Source organism: Barbatula barbatula (assembly GCF_947034865.1).
Source record: "Barbatula barbatula genome assembly, chromosome: 14".
Taxonomy (NCBI): Eukaryota; Metazoa; Chordata; class Actinopteri; order Cypriniformes; family Nemacheilidae; genus Barbatula; species Barbatula barbatula.
This window is the reverse complement of record NC_136777.1, coordinates 10,056,490-10,075,972: the sequence shown is the minus strand read 5'-3', so window position 1 is coordinate 10,075,972 and position 19,483 is coordinate 10,056,490. Positions and strand designations below refer to the sequence as shown.

At 39.8% G+C, this 19,483-nt stretch overlaps 1 protein-coding gene across 2 annotated transcripts in view; it reads right to left on the bottom strand.

The window, feature by feature from the left end:
- adka (adenosine kinase a) overlaps positions 1-19,483 on the bottom strand; it is a 128,303-nt gene that overhangs the window by 28,558 nt on the left and 80,262 nt on the right. For both annotated transcript variants that reach the window (XM_079473335.1, XM_079473336.1), the window contains exon 7: positions 1,163-1,333. In XM_079473335.1, coding sequence (XP_079329461.1) covers positions 1,163-1,333 — 171 coding nt within the window. The remainder of the gene's footprint in view (positions 1-1,162; positions 1,334-19,483) is intronic.

Genomic DNA, 19,483 nt, shown 5'->3' with positions numbered 1-19,483 from the left:
AGCAAAACTCCTCATCCATCCTTACATCAATATCATCAGCCATCGTGGCCGTGTATTACATCAGAGCATATTCTTTCCCTTACATGACCTCACTAATGGTAGTTTTCTATAGAGGATAAAGTAATAAAGAATTGATTTTGACATGCAGCCGTTCCTCGGCTTGTTGTAGTTTTGCGCAGGCGCTTAGCTCAATAAATTCTGGGTAGGCTTACCTTGAGTTAACTCAATTCAGCTGTTCTGAAACCAAAAACTCAAAGTTTCTCATTTCTAAGTAAACCAACTCAAGGTGTTCAAGGTTCAACCGAGTGTTGTGTGGTTACCAACATTCTTCAAAATATCTTCCTTTGTCTTCTAAAGAAGAAAGTAAGTAATACAGGTTTGAAAAGAGAGTGAGTAAATAATGAAAGAATTTTCCTTTTGGGGTGAACTATCCCGCCAATTTTGTCAAAACTAAGCAATTCACATATTCTTTTTCTCTGACAACTTATTTACATTATGTGATGTTTTTATTTTAAGCCAAAGGGTTTTAAGGTCAAATGGAACGCAAAAACGTTGAAGATTAATATCTCAAAACTGCTAAGAATGCATAAGAACCTTATAATTTCAATGCAACGCTAAATAAACCGTTTTAAAATGACTCAACCCTTTGCAATTAAGAAATTCAGCCCTACACAATTCTTCAACTTGTTTAGTCTGTCCTTGCACATGCCAAAAACCTATAAGCCACTCTGACACCTCACAAGCACAACTGAGCTCGGACTCGAGACCACAATGAGTCAGAACAAGCCCAGAGTCTCCGAGTCTCACACAATGAGAGACTCTAACATGCTGCCTGTGAGCCAATCTGCTGGCTGTCTAAATGGTGATACTCTCATAATGAGTACAGTCAGTACACTGCAATGTACAAAACAACAAACATAAATCAAGCGTCTATTCAATTCCTATTTTCAACCTCTCATTGTGATCCTGTTGCAGGAAAACATTTACATAACATTTTATATTTACATTAACTGACTGCCTACCTCAACTACACAACAACAACAACAACAACAGTGTGGTTGATAAACTACATCAAGTGTTAGGATCACATGAAGGGATGACTGTGACTGTCTCGCATATACTACACTACAGCATGTGAGGATGTCTATATATGATGACTCACCGTCTCATTGCCAAACAGGATATCCACGTAAGGCATAACCTTCATCAGGGCTTCCTTGAAAAACTCACAGATGAAGGGAGCCGACAGATTCAAGCAGAAGATCTTGTTGTTCTCAGAGGCGTGTTTGGCCACCTTCAGGATGGACTCCACGGACACAGTGAGGAAAAAACCCTGAAAAAAATGGATAAAGTCAAAACACTTTTGCAGTTAGTTAAACATGTCTATAGCACAAAGGGAAAAGGACAAGATAGAGTTTTTTTAATAAAACAAGCAAGCAGCCCAAGCGGCAATTGGCTGTCACGCATGGTTTGGGTTATACTTTTGAAAAACCTAAGCGCAACAAAGAATCAAATGAACAGTACTCTATAAATCGATAAATCTGAGCCTCCCAACAGAACAGCAGCAGAAGAAAAATGCAACATGTTTCTCTTCCATGTGGAGTAAACATGGCTAAGCTTGATATAATGGAGAGTATGATGAGGCACAAACAGGATTAAGGTTTTAGGAGATGAGAATGAATGATGACAAATGGAGTCCGTAATTGCAGCGGAGTTTCCATCAGAGAGCAGCGAGAGTTCACAGAGACAATCCAATACAACAAAGGGCACCTTGGCACAGAGGAATAAGTGCAAGGTCACGCGGCTCTTCGAGGAGCACATACACATTCGCTCATGCTTCTGCTCTGAGCTTGCTCTGTGCAGAGGTGAAAAAACAGACCACAATATATACATTATACAAACAGAGGCGTAAACGGTGATAATGAATCGGGTGGAGAAACTGAGCTACTACTGAATCTTCTTCAGAGGGATGCAACGTTCCTTGTTGCTTGAAATAAATACAGAAGCTAAAGAAAAGCTTATGTTGAGATTCATTTAAAAGAGTTGTTGACGTTTGCATGTGGATGTTGTCGGTAAAATAAAAAGGTTAGTTTTGCCAGATACTGCAATTGTAACAAAGTCTCCCCCCAAGTGCCCTTGCGCTCCCAGAAAGGAGATCTGAAGACACGGTGTGATTTTCCCCTCGCTCGCACGGAGTGTCCGAAGAGACTCTGCCGAGCCCAGTGCGATGGCTGCTCTCCAGCCTTTGTTCCAGAAGGACAGGAGTAAAAAAACACACTAGCATCTGATGAAGTGGAAAACAAAGGTCTTGTCTGGACTCTTCTTACCGAGAAACAAGAGAGGCTCCTCGGTTCATTGTGTGAATGAATGCAGACTTGGTAAGGCAACACCTCTGTGTTTAAACCTGAAACCCTACGCTGGGCCTGTTCCTTCCATACGCTTCTTCTTGCACTTAAGGGAACAATTTAGATATGCCGTGTAGGTGAGAATAAGGGAATCGGAGGAAACCGAGGGATAAAACAGAAAATAGAGAGAGAAACGCAATAGAGAGTGTGAGAACGCTGTGTTGCTGGGGGACCGATGGCTTTTACCAACGCTCAGAGCTCTCCATTAAAACAGAAGAGGCTTTCGTAGCTAAGAGTGGAGAGAAGTGACCTTCGTGTGTTTAGTGTGACTGTGTCAGCTATTACACCGTTCAGAGAGGGAATCCGAGAGGCTTGTCACCGGTGTACAGTACATTGTTCCTATGTGGGCGTACAAACTATCCATTCACTACTGTTAGTAATAGCAGATGTCATCATTTCCATCTCTGGAAAGCAACACATGATGAAACTTTATTAAAAAAAACTATCACTGGGAGTTATACCTGTAGTCTGCTGAAGTTGGAAAATACTTTGTTTTAGTGTTGTTTTAATAGCAAAAGCTTACACAACTTTTCCACTTTGTCCAAGTTCACACAAAATAGTCATAATTACACTTTACTTAAAATTAAATATTAGAAAAAAGCTAAATTTAACATGAAAAAATCTATATGTAACTTTGTTCTAATATTGAGCAATATATTCACAATATTGCAGTATAAGTAAGGGTTAGTTATACATTTCTAAATTAATATTTGTATACAATATTTTTTATTAATTTGATCTAAATCAACAAATTTACATAATTTTTGATTGATTCAATTCATTTTAATTAATTTATCATTCAAATTAATTTATAATTAATTTGACAATTTACAAAAATGTATTATAAATATTTTTTTATATGAAAATTATAAAAAATTATTAATGCCTCAATTCACTTTATTGGTGAGACATTTTTTATTTTGTTTAAGTGTACAAATAAATACAATTTATTTATTTCAATTAAAAGAAATGTTAAATAGTTCAAGTAAACTATTCTAACCTTGCTTTGAATATCAATTTTGACAATCCAAACATGACATGACTGACAACACAAACTGATATTAAGTTCTGAAGATCTTTTCTGACTGCATGTTAACATCCTGATAACCATAAAACATCCACATATAGTCTAACAAAGCCTTTAAATCGTCTTGACCATGAGAAATAAAATGCCTTGAAATAAAAACATTACAGTGGTTACACTGGCCCAAGCCCAAAAGCATTCTGATGCTGTCGGTGCAGAGGTAATGGACCATCTGTGTGTATGTCTCTCAGCATTACCCCCATCATTAGCACACCTCTGCTATGATGTGCGAGCATCGTTGGGAGAATCAGCCCACTGCATTATTGGAACTTTAATGTTAGTGTGTTTGAAGTCGGAGAGATGGCCAGAGGGAAGCCGCTTTAATGGATGTACGTCTCTCTTTCCTCCCTTCACAGAACTTTCATAGAAAAGCCGCTGCACCATCTTCCTACTTTAAAAAGTTTCGCAATTCTCTGGCCATCTTTTAGATAAAAAATACACAAACTCAACATGAAAGGTCACCTGTCACTCAAACAGGCCTTAATGCACGATGTATCATTTATGAATCGCCGCTGTATGTCACATGGAAATGCGTGCAACCAGGCGAGTCCACTCACCGGCAGACGACGTGGTCCTTGTGTTCAGCAAGACATCTGCTCCAGTTTATTAAAGCCCTTCAAAGGCCAGTGTTTAGCATTCTCTATTAAATCTGCATGCTAAGCAGGCCTCTCAAACCCATGTGCTGGGAGAAAAAGAAGCTCCGGCGCAGGCCGGATTGAACTTCTCTGTAGCTGAACGGGCCCTGGAGATGAGAATCTTCACCCTTTCACCTGGCGTACGCAGGTTTTATCTCTGATCAATACATGGCCTGCTCTGAGCAGATTGCACTGACCTGACACCTGACTATCACAGCGGCCATCTTAAATGAGTAATACACTTCTGCCTCTCACTTCACTGAATGGAGAGCGATGGATACACATAGCGGGCCAGAATAAAGTCTTAGCATTTGGGGACCGATCCAAAATAATATACATGCAAGTTTCTGACACAACATCAGTGTGCAGAAACAAACACAGCTAATTTTTCATATCCATGTGTGTTTTATTCCAAACGTCTCTATTAAACCAATGAAACAAAGAATAAATTATTTTTATGGGACAGTGCAGCAGGGCTGTGCATACCAGAGAGATTAAAATATGTGTTTGATGTTCGCTGCTCATCTAACTACACTAAACTCCTCAAAGTCCACACGACATCTGGTTCTTCTTTGGCCGTCTCAAGAAACATGTTCAACAGGGTCTTATCTAATATTGCCGCTCGGGCTAATGGCAGACAGCCTATGACATGAAAGCCGAATAGCTGCCAGCTCCTCTCAAACGTGCAATTCTTTTTCTATTCTTTCTCGGGCCCATCAAACGCGCCTATATTCGAAAGCAAAAGGCCTGCGCTTGATTAAAAAATCATTTTATTATAATGCATTCTGAGACAACCATAACAAAGTTCCAGAGACGGTCAGAGTAAGCGGTCCAAAGTATCATGTTATGACGGACTTAATCTGCGCGTTTATTTCATGTTAAAATAAACACGAGGCTGCTGGTATCAATTATAACAAAATCTCATCGCGGAGTCACATGTCAGAACGGCTCTGGGATAGGACGGTGCATAAGAATGTTTCTGGTTTAACATCAAGAGGAGGTAATTCTCAGCGGACGATGTTACGCCATGTACAGGTGAATACGAGGCGAGATACATTTCACGAATTAGGCTGCTTAACCAGCATTCTTTAGGGGATTGTGAGCCTATTATATTCATCGTTTCAATAGCTGTGGGTGGGGAAAGGGGAGGTGGGTTTTCTATTGAGCTGACATAGCCTTCAACTATAAAAATGACTGTGTAAAGAAATTAGACACTGGAAAAATATGTAATCAGCAATTTAGCAATAATGCCCATAAATAAATAATCACCGGCTCCATTAACCTGACATGTATCTGAGGCTCAGTGCGTGACGTGAGTACCAGATAGGGCTGCTCGCAGACGGCGAGTCCATTAAAGGGAGCCATCCGTCCTCACACGCCTTCCGCTGGCACTTCAGGTGGAGTGTGTTATTCTGTAGCTAAGGGGAGGCAGGCCCAGAGCGCCCATTTGTAGTACCATAAGACAGGTCGTAATTACACTCACTCAGGCAAAAACGAAAGAGTCCCAAACCTGACACATTAACCCTATCAGGAGGTTAACCGTGATGGGCATCGGAGAGCAAAAAAGGAACCTGCGGGTTTTACATAATTAGAGTCGCTGGATTCCTCTGAAGCCCTGGAGATCAATGGCTTTCGCTGAACTTTAAGCTGTCGAGTTTGCATTCCGCGCCGAGTGCTTAATGTTAAGAGAGCATGTGAGGAGAAAACAGTGAAGAATTTATCAGGGATTTAGAGCAGACAAAAGGTTTTAGAACCAAAAGCCTTGAGATGCCGATGTTAATCCGTGTAATAATTCAGCACCTCTGCAAGACTTCGATTCTCCATCAGAATGTGGCGAGGGAGAAGAATCTCAAGGTGTTCGTTCGCCGCGTGTTTTTGTTTTGCCTTTATTGTTAAAATGTCAGTTTGACAAACTTCGAGATGGGGAGAGGGCCGGGCTAAGAAAGCTTCACAGGGAAAACCAAGTAAACAGCTTCGCCGACTTTTTCAGGTGGAGACATTTTTCATGGTGTGACTCCACATGGGAGTGAGTGCACGAAGCAGATTATTTAGCACACAATTAAGAGCTGCTAAAATATGGCAACAGCTCGCCTCCTCTCGCTATCCTGGTATAATTAGATTTTCACCTGCTGTTGAGAAACGGGGAAAAAAAGCGCTTGATTCGTTGGACAAGACAAAGAAGCACCTGACGCGCCAGCTCCCAGATCCATCTTGCTCCTCGGCGTGCCGGGAGATTGTGAGGTAAATTGAAATTGCTGTTGAAAGCTCGCCTGGATGAGTTGCACAGTCTGCTTAACACATTGGTATGAAGACAGATGCTACTTTGGAACAATATTGCCATCAACGTTTAAAGCAAAACAAGCAGATGAACGTAAACAGCTAATATCGCGATCTCACATTAGGCCTCTAATAATGAGGTCATCAAATGTGCCATCGTCTATGGGAATTTCAGCAAGCCGGGGGAAGTCAATTTGATGTTTAACAAAAGAATAACACAGTCTGTCCTGATTGTTGCTGTGAATTGCTCAAACTATTAGCATTAGCGCCAATGAGGCAGGTGTAGCCAAGAGTAATAATTGCCCAGCTAAAAAACTACTTTTGATTTTTGGCACCCGGCCAACAGGAGGTAATATGTTATTGTCTACTGAAAATTTACACTGTTCGACGCGAAATGCCAGCATGCCAGAAAGCATGGAATCGTGAGCCAAGAACGCAGCAGCAGACGGCCTGGCCTCGCCTTGCTTTAAGTGGATACATATTCTCCATAAGTCCCAGTCTTTCCAAGGGAACATTGGGCTTATTAATCCTTCACACGCTCCTCGGGCTTGTCAAATCCTATTCAAACACCACAGGAAACAAATGTGTAAACACATCCAACGTAGTGTGAATGCTGTCAAACTCAATGGCTGCCATCACGCAGAGACGTAGCCTAAAATTGAAATATAAGCCGAATCGAAGGCGGTTTCGATTGCAACGTGCCATGCGGTGTAACCGGCTCTCGCGCCTTCAGAAACATAAGAGCGCATGCAAAAGTGGGCCATTAATGATTAATGGCTGTTTAAATAATCATCTGACGGCAACTGTGGAGAGAGTCCCTGATGAAAACATCAACAGCAGTGCCTCTTGTCAATGCCTAACGATGAGCCTAAATGTGGGCAGGGTGTTTGATAGCTGCATCAGTCATTAATAAAGGGAAAAGGAGGCCAGAGTTGTAGCGCAGCAACACACGCAAGTGGCCGACGGTCAAGAGAGGACGTGACTTCTATTGTGTTGGGATCAGTGGTCAACCGATACAAACCATGCTTATACAAATATGTAGATGGGAGGGTTGTCAATGGCATGAAACACTTATACCCTATATAATATATATATATTAGATTTCAAATATGATTATTACATATATTAATATAAATATAAAATAACATGTGTTTATATATATATATATATATATATATATATATATATATATGTATGTGTTAAACATACTGTACATACATTTTTAAACATAAAATATATAATAATTATTTTATACATGTTAAATATAAACATCATATATTGTCAAACATTATCTCACATATCATATATAATATCATCATATATATCATCAGCTCAGTGGTTAGAGTATGGCACTAGCAATGCCGAGGTCATGGGTTCGATCGCAGGGGTATAGTATAAATGTATAGTATAATGCAATGTAAGTATATACAATATAATATAGAATGTGCAAATAAATATATATAATTGATAGCTTAAATGTATTGTCAGCTGCTTTTGATAAGTGTTTTGCAAATGCATTAATAATAGTGACTATACTAAAATGCTATACACAAATGTTAAATCAGATGAGTGATGTTGATAACTTCAACACCTGATATCATCAGTCTGGCCAGTGACACTGATTTAGACAACAGAAACACTTACAAGGTTTAAACATAGTACTCAACATCATCTTTGTATCACCACAACCAGCTCCAACTCATCTTTTAACACACGCCTTTTTCAGGGAAAGCTAATTTCCCATCTCATGCTATTGTGTAAAATAACTCCTAAGGTCATTAATAAATCTGGGTTAAGCTCCTTAAATGGGAACAGCGGGGTTGTGAAGTGAGACGAGTTCTTCTATGAGTTTGTGCGCGTGTTGATGGACCTCGGGCCTCAGCCAAGCTGACATCTATTATGTAAACATTAGCAGCCGCCCAACACGAGGGCTGGCTGCTCACATGACGTGCGCTATAAAACAAAATCGCATGGCGGGCAGGATACTTCCAAACACTCAGCCGCCCAGCAGAGGTAACATCAGGCTAACGCTGTTCTCTAAACAAATAAGAAAATGAGAAGCTCGGTGGAGCATAATATCCTGCCTTACATCTCCTTAAACGACAAAACAACTCTGCATCGCTCTCCATTTCAGAGAGTATAAACAAATCACATGTACGTACATCTGATTATATCTCCCACATTCTCCAATGACATATTCTATATAGAGGTGTACATACACCTCCAGATTCAAAACGAGAGCGGATACCTTTACATAGCGCCGATTTACTATTCAGTGCAAAGACTATAAAACCAGGTAAATATAGTAAAAAATAAGCGTGTGAAGTATTAAAGAGTCGGACTCGGTATGACGCCCCGCACATTCTTGGTGGGAGGCACAGCTCCACCGGCTTCTCTTCTCTCATAACTACAAAGGTTTCATAAGGACATTCAGGCAATTATCCTTTCAAAAGACAAGACAGATCGGCTCATGGAGCATGTAATTATGCAACAAGTCCTCTCCTGTCCGCCCGACTAGGGTGTTTTGGAAACATGACGAGACAGTTGTAATATTATCATAACATGCAACACTACTTTCAATTAGAAATAATTTGGAGTAAAACAGTCTGTTCTCACCTGACACCTTTAAAAGGGGGACGATCAGTATTCACAGGATGGGATTGCGCTCATTTGCTCAATCTCACGACGTGATGGAGTCATCATGTTGATATTTAAGCACTTTGTTAAAAGGACCTCTGCCAAAAAACGAATAATGAAATCGGCCTGCGCCTTTTTAGTAAGCCATCAAACTGGATGATGTAACAGTGACGCATTTTCATAAAACACTATCATTTTAACGTGCGTTATGTTAATGTCATTTTCTAACCCTACGCCGAAATGAGATTATAATAACGTTACCCGGCAGCACGGAGGATACCGGGCACAAAAGAGAAGGTGTTGTTAAAAAGGCATAGTACTCATCTATCTGGCTCCTCAGAGCAGCTGCAGGCCGGGCGCCTCCTAATTACTCCTCTAAAAAAATTCTCCTGAAAGTCAACAGAACATAATCGATGGAGAGGATTATATTAGCGAGGCCTTGGACCTTAGCCAATAAGAAAGGCATGCCGCTCCCTGGATCATCGGCCGCCAATGATTGAGCGAGCTAATGGAAAGACACACAGCTAAAGTGACACATTTGTGCAATGGGGGAAAAAAACGGATCAGTCATTGATCTGCCAAGGCCATGGTAATTAGAGTGCTGGCCGAGGCGAGAGAATGTTTGCCCTTAGAAACGGCAGACAAGCAGCTCTGGTATATATCACCCTTGAGACCAGATGCTAAGAGCAGAGAAAGAGAGTGGACACTAGTGTCAGATATCTGGTCAGAATCTGGTCCTTATCACCTTTTAACAAGTTTAAGAAATGACATTCAGACGAACGTCTTTGGAACGGTGTATCACGTCTTGTGCTTTTTTTGTATTCAAATACAAGTCTTCCCAAAAAAGATCCCCAAAAATGGGGTCAGGTGTAAAGAAAACAACCTAATTACAAGAAGCTTTCTTAAAGGAACAGTTCACCCAAAATGAAAATACAGTCTGCATTTTGTCACCCTCAAGTTGTTCCAAATGTTATACATTTCTTTCTTCTGCTAAACACAGGAGATGTTTTGAAAATTTTTTGAAAAGCAAACAGTTCTGGGGCACTTTAGACTACCATGGTAGTCAATGGTGGCCAAGAACTGTTTGGCTACAAGCATTCTTCCAAATATCTCTCTCTGTTCATCAGAACAAAGACATTTATACAGATCTGAAACAACTGGAGGGTGCAAAATTTTCATTGGATTTTCAAATATTTTTGAATGAACAGTCCCTTTAAGGTCAAATTAAATCTAGATTAGCCGATTTTGGAGATCCGCAAATAAAAAACTGCTTACTTTAACCATCATGCACTTGGGCACAGAGCCCTCTCACATGGCACATATTTGAAACAGCTTTGGGAAATAGTTCCACAAACTACATGAGTGTGATGATGTGACGGAGGCTGGATGTCATGACGCCACATGGACTGATGAATGTGCTGCCTGTTTTAGACTCTGCTTGTTTGTTTGTGGGGAATTTATGCTAGAAGCTCATCCGTGCTGCACATTAACTCGTGTGGCAGGAGAGAGAGGGAGAGAGAGAGAGAGAGAGAGAGAGAGAAAGAGAGCCCATGGAGTCATTCTGTCTGTAATTGCATGGCTAAATGCTCCCTTCACTTCCTGCCCTCCCTCTTGGTGGCATCTCCCTGCCCGCACCGAGAAACAGCAATTGGCATAAGCCACTTAAGGCAATCTGTGCCGAGCGAACTACAAAACCCTGAGAGGTCTTAAATTTACTGAAGCCTTGAGAGACAGCGAGGGTGAAAAAAAACTGTTGCAATCCTCATTTAAAAAGTCACAATCCAATTCCGCAGCTGTGAGATTTAACTTCCATCTATTGCTTTTCAATTCCTTTGGAGGAATATCATAAAATGCAATGAAACAATTTATTGATTTTACAGTCTTCATGTGACCCAGTGGATGAGTGCTCAAAAGACTGCGATGGGAATAATGTTTTACGAGTAACACTAGATGCATTATTCGTATGTTTTAGAGCTATTATGTGAGAAGTAACGGTTATTACTTAATTATAATTAACAGCCAGAAATCATTGAAAATATATATAATAGAAGACTAGGTAAACGGTTAGTACAAAGCATTAGTAACTAAAGCTAACATGAATGGCATTAACAACTGATTTCTGTAACATTAGACACCGCTGAGTTCAACAGGATGTTCCAATAAAATATGTAGGGCAGGATTTAAAATCATCTGGAATTTTGGGGCTTTGGAAAAGTGGCTGTTCCATTAAAGAATAGAGCCGACCTGTAAGTGATCCCGCAGTGGATGAGGGACTTCCCATCTTAAACACCACTGGAACAAACTTTTCAGGAAGTGCTCTGACTGAAGGTCAAGTTCACCCCGAGAGCTTCCTTTTTAAACACTCGTTGTTATTGCCATAGCTTTAATCATATCACTGAACCTACTTTATTAAGTTCATATAAAAACAATTGTCATGATTAGAAGGGCTTTAAAAATCAAAACTGCAGTCTAAAATAACATGCGGTATATACAGCAGTGACCAAACGTGATGTTCAACTCACTATTTCACTGAAATATTGTATTAATATTTGAATAAAAAATGCATTAAAAAGCTGTATGCATGGTGTAGTTGTGTGTTTGACTCATAAACTAAAGTCCAGGTTTGAAAAGAACGCAAGGAGGATTGGAAAGATATGTGCACATTTATAAAGCCATAGCCCAGGAGAGTGACAACAAAATATTACAACAGAGGATCAACAAATAATAATAACAGATAAGATTGTAGTTGAGGTATGGTGTATTTCCAGTGAGGTTTTTATTTGTCCATGCATTTTGTTGTATATAAAATAAAAGCCATATGTGACCCTGCCAGTGAAAATCACAAAGTTTCATAATCTAATTTAGAGATAACAAACACTTGATTTAAAAGATATCAAGGATATATTTTCACACAATAATATTTACATTATGTAGGAAACTGTAAATCAAGGCAAATCACAAAAAAGTGATTTAAAGGTAATTAAAACAGTTTAGAATAAACTGATTATACATAAAATATAGTGCAGTCAGTTCACAAAATAGAAATCACAGAAAATGACTTTAGCTGGGTTTTCACAGGAAGGGTCACATATTCACGTAATTGCATGTTTGAAAAGATTTTGTCCAATAAAGTATAAAAAGTGCATAGGGATGCACTGATAACAATAACCGATAATTCTTTAACATTGGAAGCCGATAACCTTAATATTGGCCGATATACAGTATCTAAATATTTGGGAATATATCAGAGAAAAACTGCTTTTCTTTGAAGTGATTAATGATTCATAAGTTATCGGCTTTAATTTATACTGATAACATTAAAAATGACCATTTAGTGGCCAATAGTGATATGGCCAATAATTTATCATGCATCCCTCATGTAAAAGCATATCGTTGTGTCCATACACTTTGTTATCATAATCTATCCTGAGGTGCGATAAAAGATAATTTCCCCAGATATCACTTTGGCCACTACTGTATCTACCTGTCTATTGGCCAACCTGATCTCACTGGGTGACAGCAACATACAAATCACAACAGATGCAGTTGTACATTTTGATAAAAAATGTCTATAGTGCCCAAGAAACATTAAGAAGATCATAGTATCAGTTTAGTTTCCTGCAGACAAATGTGTTGCAGTCAGTATGTGACTGCTTTTAACTCAATTCTGCCCACTTTAATATTTGATTTCAGACATCATAACGGGACGTTTGCCGACATAATCATAATCAATAAAAGCCAGGCAAACAGACCTCCCCCCTAAGGACTGCTTACCGGACACAGGATTGATTATCGTTGAGGAAGTCAGGTGTACGCTGACAGGAAGCATGTCTTAATGAAGGAAAAACTCACTGCCACTTTCTGCATTATTTATTCCTGTAATAAAGCACTCAATGAAACTTCAAAGCCCCAATTCATTTTTAGCCTCGCTGTGATACACGGGGAGAGAGAGAGAGAGACCGAGTGAGTAAAAGAGACACAGATTGAAAGGAATCAAAGGGTAAAGATAAAAAACAGGGTAAAAGAGGACAGGCATTAAAACACTGTATGTCCTGAGATGTAAATACAACACCAATGGAAAGAAACAAAAAAGATGGAGAAAACATATTCACTGCAACTTAAGCTGAAGATAAAGTTCTTTTGTGTATTTCTGTTTGACAACCATTGGGCTTTCTTATCTAAATAACAAACTCGTCCTGTGAATATAGTAAATGTCTTTCTAATGAAAATAACATTAAACAGTCCCACAACTTTGACAGAAGCACCTGTCTGTGTGCGTTACATGCCGCTCCTCAGCCAGCCACCAGCAAGAGCACGAATAAAAAATGTCCTGTTTAAAAAAAAAACTGCTTGTCCTCCTCTGGCCCAGTAATGACTTTCAATGGGAATAAGAACACTTAAAAAAAGAATATTTCCTCTTGATTTTAACGTGCAGTCAGTCTGAAGCAGGCCATGAGTTTTCTGGAGTGATAAGGGCTTAGCCAATGTAATCCTCACAGGCACTTGGCCTTATCTCCTCTGCGAGGAAAAGGAAACTTTCAGCTTCTTTCAAAAGGCAGCGGCGGTCCAACGAGAGGCTTCAACTGGTATGGCTTTCTTCCTGCAGCTCGAAAGAAGAGCTTACAATAAAATCCATCCTTACAACCTACAAACACGTTTAAAAAATAAACGCACTTTAATTGCAATACCTGAAGTATCTCTATTACGACTTCACAAGGACAATAGGGCTATATTACACCAAAGAGAAATAAATTGGATTTGGTGTGATGATAAGGTCGAGTCAATCACCGCCAATTCATCTAAGCTGCTTGAGAAACACAAAGAACTTCCAACGACAGCTTCTTACCCTTCATTCACATCCCTTATGTGGGACACCGGCTTCGCTAGGCTGACCTTTGGCATTAAATATTGAAACAAGTGCAGCCAACAAGCAGGGATACGGCTTACAGCTACAGCTTCAAAGTAACAACGCTGCCTGTGAAACCGAGCCGAAGCGAAAAAGGGAGAATCTTATGTTAAACAGACACATTAGAAGCGGCCGATACATGTCGAGCGTCACTTCTCTACAAGTGAATGTCGCTCTGCCCTCACGGGCGCAAACATCTCAGTGTTCTCGATTCGATTGTGCCACTTACAGGGAAATACGTTGCATAATGCCAATGTGTTACACAAATGATGTGCAAATCATATTTGTTCAAGGCTCCCTCTTCTCGATGGCAAAACAAGCATGTGTGAAACTATCCAATGGAGACGACAAACAAGGGAAAAGGAAAGAAGCAATATGACGCTCAGAAGAGAAGGGAAGCGAATGTGAAAACACATCAAGGGCTTGTGTAAATGAATTTAAAGGGACAGTTCACCCAATATTTTTAATTCTGTAATTATTTACTCACCCTCTTGTCATTTCAAACCTTTATGACTTCTGCAGAACCCAAAAGAAAATATTTTGAAGAATGTTGGAAACCAAAAACCACTGGTCACTATTGACTTCTATTGTATGGACACCGTGTCAATGGGGACCAACAGTTTTCATCTACCAACATTCTTCTGGAATTTTCAGGTACAGTAAGGTGGCTGAATATTTGATATATTCAATATATACAGTATATAATATTCAGCATGAATTTAAAATCAATGTCATGAATAGATTAAAGTCACACAACAGCTTGAACCACATTGTGTTTGCATACACTCATCCCCATGGTAATGTCCCCATAGATTAAAGACTTGAAAACACATTTCCCCTGGGTCTAGTTCACATCACTCGGCAGTGGCTACATTTTCTCGTCACAATTGTGTCAGTGCCTCCGGTTTACACGCAAACAAATGACCCCACCTGTGCCGTACACAGCAAACCAATCTCTGAACCAAATCCTTTAAAAAGGCCCCTGGTAGACAGTCAGAGGCAATGAAACCAGGGCTTCTCTCTCTCCCTCTCCATCCCATTATCTCCCTCTCTCAACACTGAAGGGTTCATCAAAGACACGTCATACTGATTTCAGAGCCACTGATCAGCGTGCGATTCCTTCCTCTAATCTAATTGTGCCACAAAATGGAAATCATCAGAGCCAATTTAACAGAGCCGACTCGTAGTACAAGCACATACATCCGCTTCCCCCTTCATTCATCTGAACAAGTACATCTGCCTGGTTTAGACTCCTCCACTCAAAGGGTTACTAATTGGAGCCTGAATTGCGTGATGGCTTTGCTTTTAGCCGGGAAAGAAAGGGGGAGGGTGGGATATTGGTGGGGATGATACGCACAGGCAAATACTTCCTGCTTTTCTTACATGAAAGCTTCAGCTTGGCCTCTTGGGAATACGTACTAAGCATCTGACCCGTGTAAGTCATGAGAGGGCATTTTCTTCTCAGGAAGTGGATCCCGTATTAAGTATTAAAAAGACGTCAAGATGTCTGTCAATTCTACTAATATTCATAAAGCAACAGGTGCTTAAAACCTGAACCTGGACCAGAGGTTTCAGCTCAACAGGTTGATGTCTATGCATGATCCCAAACCATAATAGCTAGGCGTGCTAGGATTTCACAAGCAAATAACACGGTTACGTGCCACGTTTATTACGGAAATACGTAATAAACGGAAGGCAAAGTTTAAAACAAACTAAAAATAGCTTACTGTACGATGCTACAACAACATGCCCATGCATAATACTGTTTGTCAGCACTACACAAAAAGCAAATAAAGTTAAAAGTGTTCAGCTGAAAAAGCTTTTAGGCAAAGTCATTAAAAATTGGAATAAAATATGCTTTGGTAACACTTGTTTTGGTAGGATTAGTTGTGCAAAGTACGTGGAAATGTAGCGTTAGCATTAGCTAACATGAACTAACAATAAACAATGTTTATTTTCATTTGGCTAATAAATGTTAAAATCCAAAGTTGTATCTGTTTACATTAGCTAATGCACAAACAATACTATTGTTAACATTTTAACAGGTTTAAAAAAGCTAATGAAATGTTATTGCTTATACTACTAATTAATTTACTAACACTAACAAATTCAACCTTTTAAACAAAAGAAATAATGAAACATTTTGGGTTTGTAAATGTTTTCAAATAACTGAATGTGAAAGTGAATGTGTATGAATCTAACATACAGCTAATCTACAGTGACACAAGTGAAACTTGCTTAAACTCGATAAACAAGCAACTTTTTTTCAGAAGTAAAACACGCTAAGCTGTAAGTTGACCACATCCTGGCTGACAGTGTGCAGCGGAGTCGGTTTAGCTGAGAGCAGGACAGCACAGGGCTGGGCTGCATTTATTACTGTGCTAACATAGCTTATGCGGTTTCCAACATGTGAAATAACGTGTTAGAAAAGCGCCTGCAGATGCCGCAGCATTATTAGGCCTCTGCGACGTGGAGCGTGCGCTGCATTAAAACTTAGCGTGAGATCAAGAGGGGTTTAATAAGCTGTAGCATTTGTGATTTGCCATGAAATTGAATACATTTATAAAAGGTAATGTTGCTACTAGAAATTGCCGCTGATTAATTGAAGCCGTGATATGTGAATACAAAATAGAATCAAAAGTAATTTCCTGCGTTATTTATCAGTCAATAACGTCAGGCGCGCAGTCGGCTCATTAACTGGGTATGACATGATGGGAAGGGAAGAAAGCTCCCTCGTTCTACTCCGCCATGGATCCAAACAAACAGGCCATTTATTACGGGGGCAGAAATTGATTGTTTTTAGAGAGAGGCTCACTGCATCAATCCACTAGTGATATTTTCAGGAGGAGGGAAAGAAGCTGTCTCCCGTTGCTATTCTCCAGTGCTGTGTGTCGTGGCTAAGCTGCTTAATCATGATAACCCAGAGTAAATGTTTTTGCTTTTCCAGACACACTATCTACTTTACAGATGAGAAATCTGGTTTCATGGATTAAGAGCGATGCCATAACAGGAAATACTTGTAGGGCTAACCTTGCCTGATGGCTTCAAAGCCAGCCTGTTAATTCAAACTACTTCCTGAGCCCAAAAGATAAGAACCACACAGAGGAGAAGACAGCAGTGATGTGTGTGTGAAACGGACAAAAAAAGACTGGGGGGGTTAAAATGATTGAAAAACGATTACCTTCTTGGCTTATTCTGATGTTTTCCTAAAAACACAAGCACAAGATAAAAAACCTTGAGCTAAGTATACATGCAAAAGAGGTTGGTGTGGAAAATGCTCAATAATTAACAAATAATCTCAATAAGCAGTTTCAGCTGAGATTGTATTAGAGGGATAATTCACCACAAAATTCTGTCATCATTTACTCATCCTCAAGTTCTTCCAAACCTGTATATATTGACTACCAAAGTAGTTTTCTCTCTCGCAGTAATTCCATAAGATGAAACGTAATGGCTGGAGGACTTTTAAAATCTGAACAGATTTTTTTAAACTATCCATCATAAACTTGCTGACTTTACAAACGGTTAAGGCTAATACTCTGCACGACTGATTTCATACACTAGCAGAGTTTCCGAACGCAACAAACACGCGCCTCGTTGCGAGGAGACGAATGACCAACGTAACAAACATGGATGTGCAGAAGATGCTTTCACTAAATCCTTGGTCTTACGTCGTCACGCAAACGTGTTTTTGGCAAGTTTGTAGCCTTGTAACTGCGCACTACGTCCGGTTTCCGTAGCAACTCTTCATACGCTACTACGTGTTTGTGTGCAGAAATCCGAAACGGTGATGATTGACAGAGTAATCAAAGACAAATGCTCTGCTGTATCAGAAGGAGCTTATTACAAAGTATGTTTAAACACACAAGGAATTTGACTTGGTGACAGGAGCTTCCAGTGCAGAAGAAAGTACACACATAGTGCAAACATATGTGATAGTGAGAAGTATAGCAGAGCTCGGAGTCGTGGCTGCCATTCGCATGCATTTCACGAATTTACACCCAGAATTCCATACAGGGCATCAAAAGACTTATGTTTGTTTGCAGAGCGATCTCTATAGGTGTTGCCATGTTTCACGTTTTTATTGGGAGGCTAATTTAGGTTGGTTTTGTAAAGCGATTAGGTTAATATAGATATAAAAGCGGGCAATTGCAGGAATATACATATTGTCAATCTAAAGCATTTAAATTTGTTCTTTTAATACAAGTTTTTGGTTGTGTTGCTTTATTGGGAAAGTCTGGCAACACTCACAAGTAACGTCTCTGATGCAGGTTTAACTACGTAGATGAACGCGGTGTGTTGTAAAATCGGCTCAAAATATCAAACATGCTTGGATATCCTATGACTTGAGCCTGCAGATAAAAAAATCAAGTCTATACCCCATCATCAACTATCGACTTTCTGAGAAAAAAGTCTGCATCGACTGCCTAAAATCTTCAGACATTCTGCAACAACTGGCATTAGTGTCGAGTAGTGTATTTCAGGCTTTCGTCTCCTGTACAACACACCAATAACCGAATGCTGTGCAAAAAGTTAAAAGATAATTCAAATAAGCCCAGAGTCAGAAATCGTATCTACATATCTAAAGTATCTAACATAGGGCTGATTTCATTGTAGGCTGCTGCATAAACAATATTCCATAACCGTGATAGTTCACCAACTGAAATCCTACCATGTATCAAAACCGAGGCTTTCGTGCTTTGGAGACCAGAGCGTTGATTCATTTAAACTGCCTTGTTAAAGCTTTCCTTTAAAGCGCCGCTAATTAGCTCTAGGGGATCCGAGAATCCTACGCTTTTACCAACTTCTGTTCTTGCGCTCTGGAGCTCCTTTATTGACAACATATTTGAGTTCTCGACTTGAATCAGATCCATTTCAAACGTCGTACAGTGTTATTAAAATAAAAAAAAGGAAAGGAACGAGAAGAAAAGGCTTCTTTCTGAGCAAGATCCCAGGGCAGAAATGCCCCCGCATCACATCCTGACGTGCATGTACCCACCAGCTGCGCTGCTTCAAACTCATATTGGAGTGTATCGTGGAGCCTGCAGTCATCATCCAGCTCTATTCTCATTAATGGAGTTCTTTGAATATTCATGCAGAGGAGCGCTGGAAACTCAAGAGCCAGCCAAGGCACCCAAAACTGTGGGGAATTCAGCACTTACCATTAACAGGCCTAATAAAAGCATCACGCCTCTCCGATTGTTACGGGTAGTTCTAAGCTCCCATTAGTATTTCTATGTGAAAAGTTAGAAAGTGATCATTTATTAATGCAGTTCTACTTAAGAAATGTGTATAGTCTTGAAATTAAACATGTCTAATGTATGTATGCACTTCAGTACATTATGCTTAACTAAGACAAATGTTTAAATGGAAGTTTAAAGCAAGTCTAGTTATCATATTCAAATCAATATCAGTCCTCGCTCTGCCCCGAATGATGATCTTCTACATATTTAAAGGCGTCTCAATGGGAATGCCTGACATCTGAGAGTCAAGCACGATGACGGAGTGAGAATCATTCGGATTTGCTTATTCACCCACC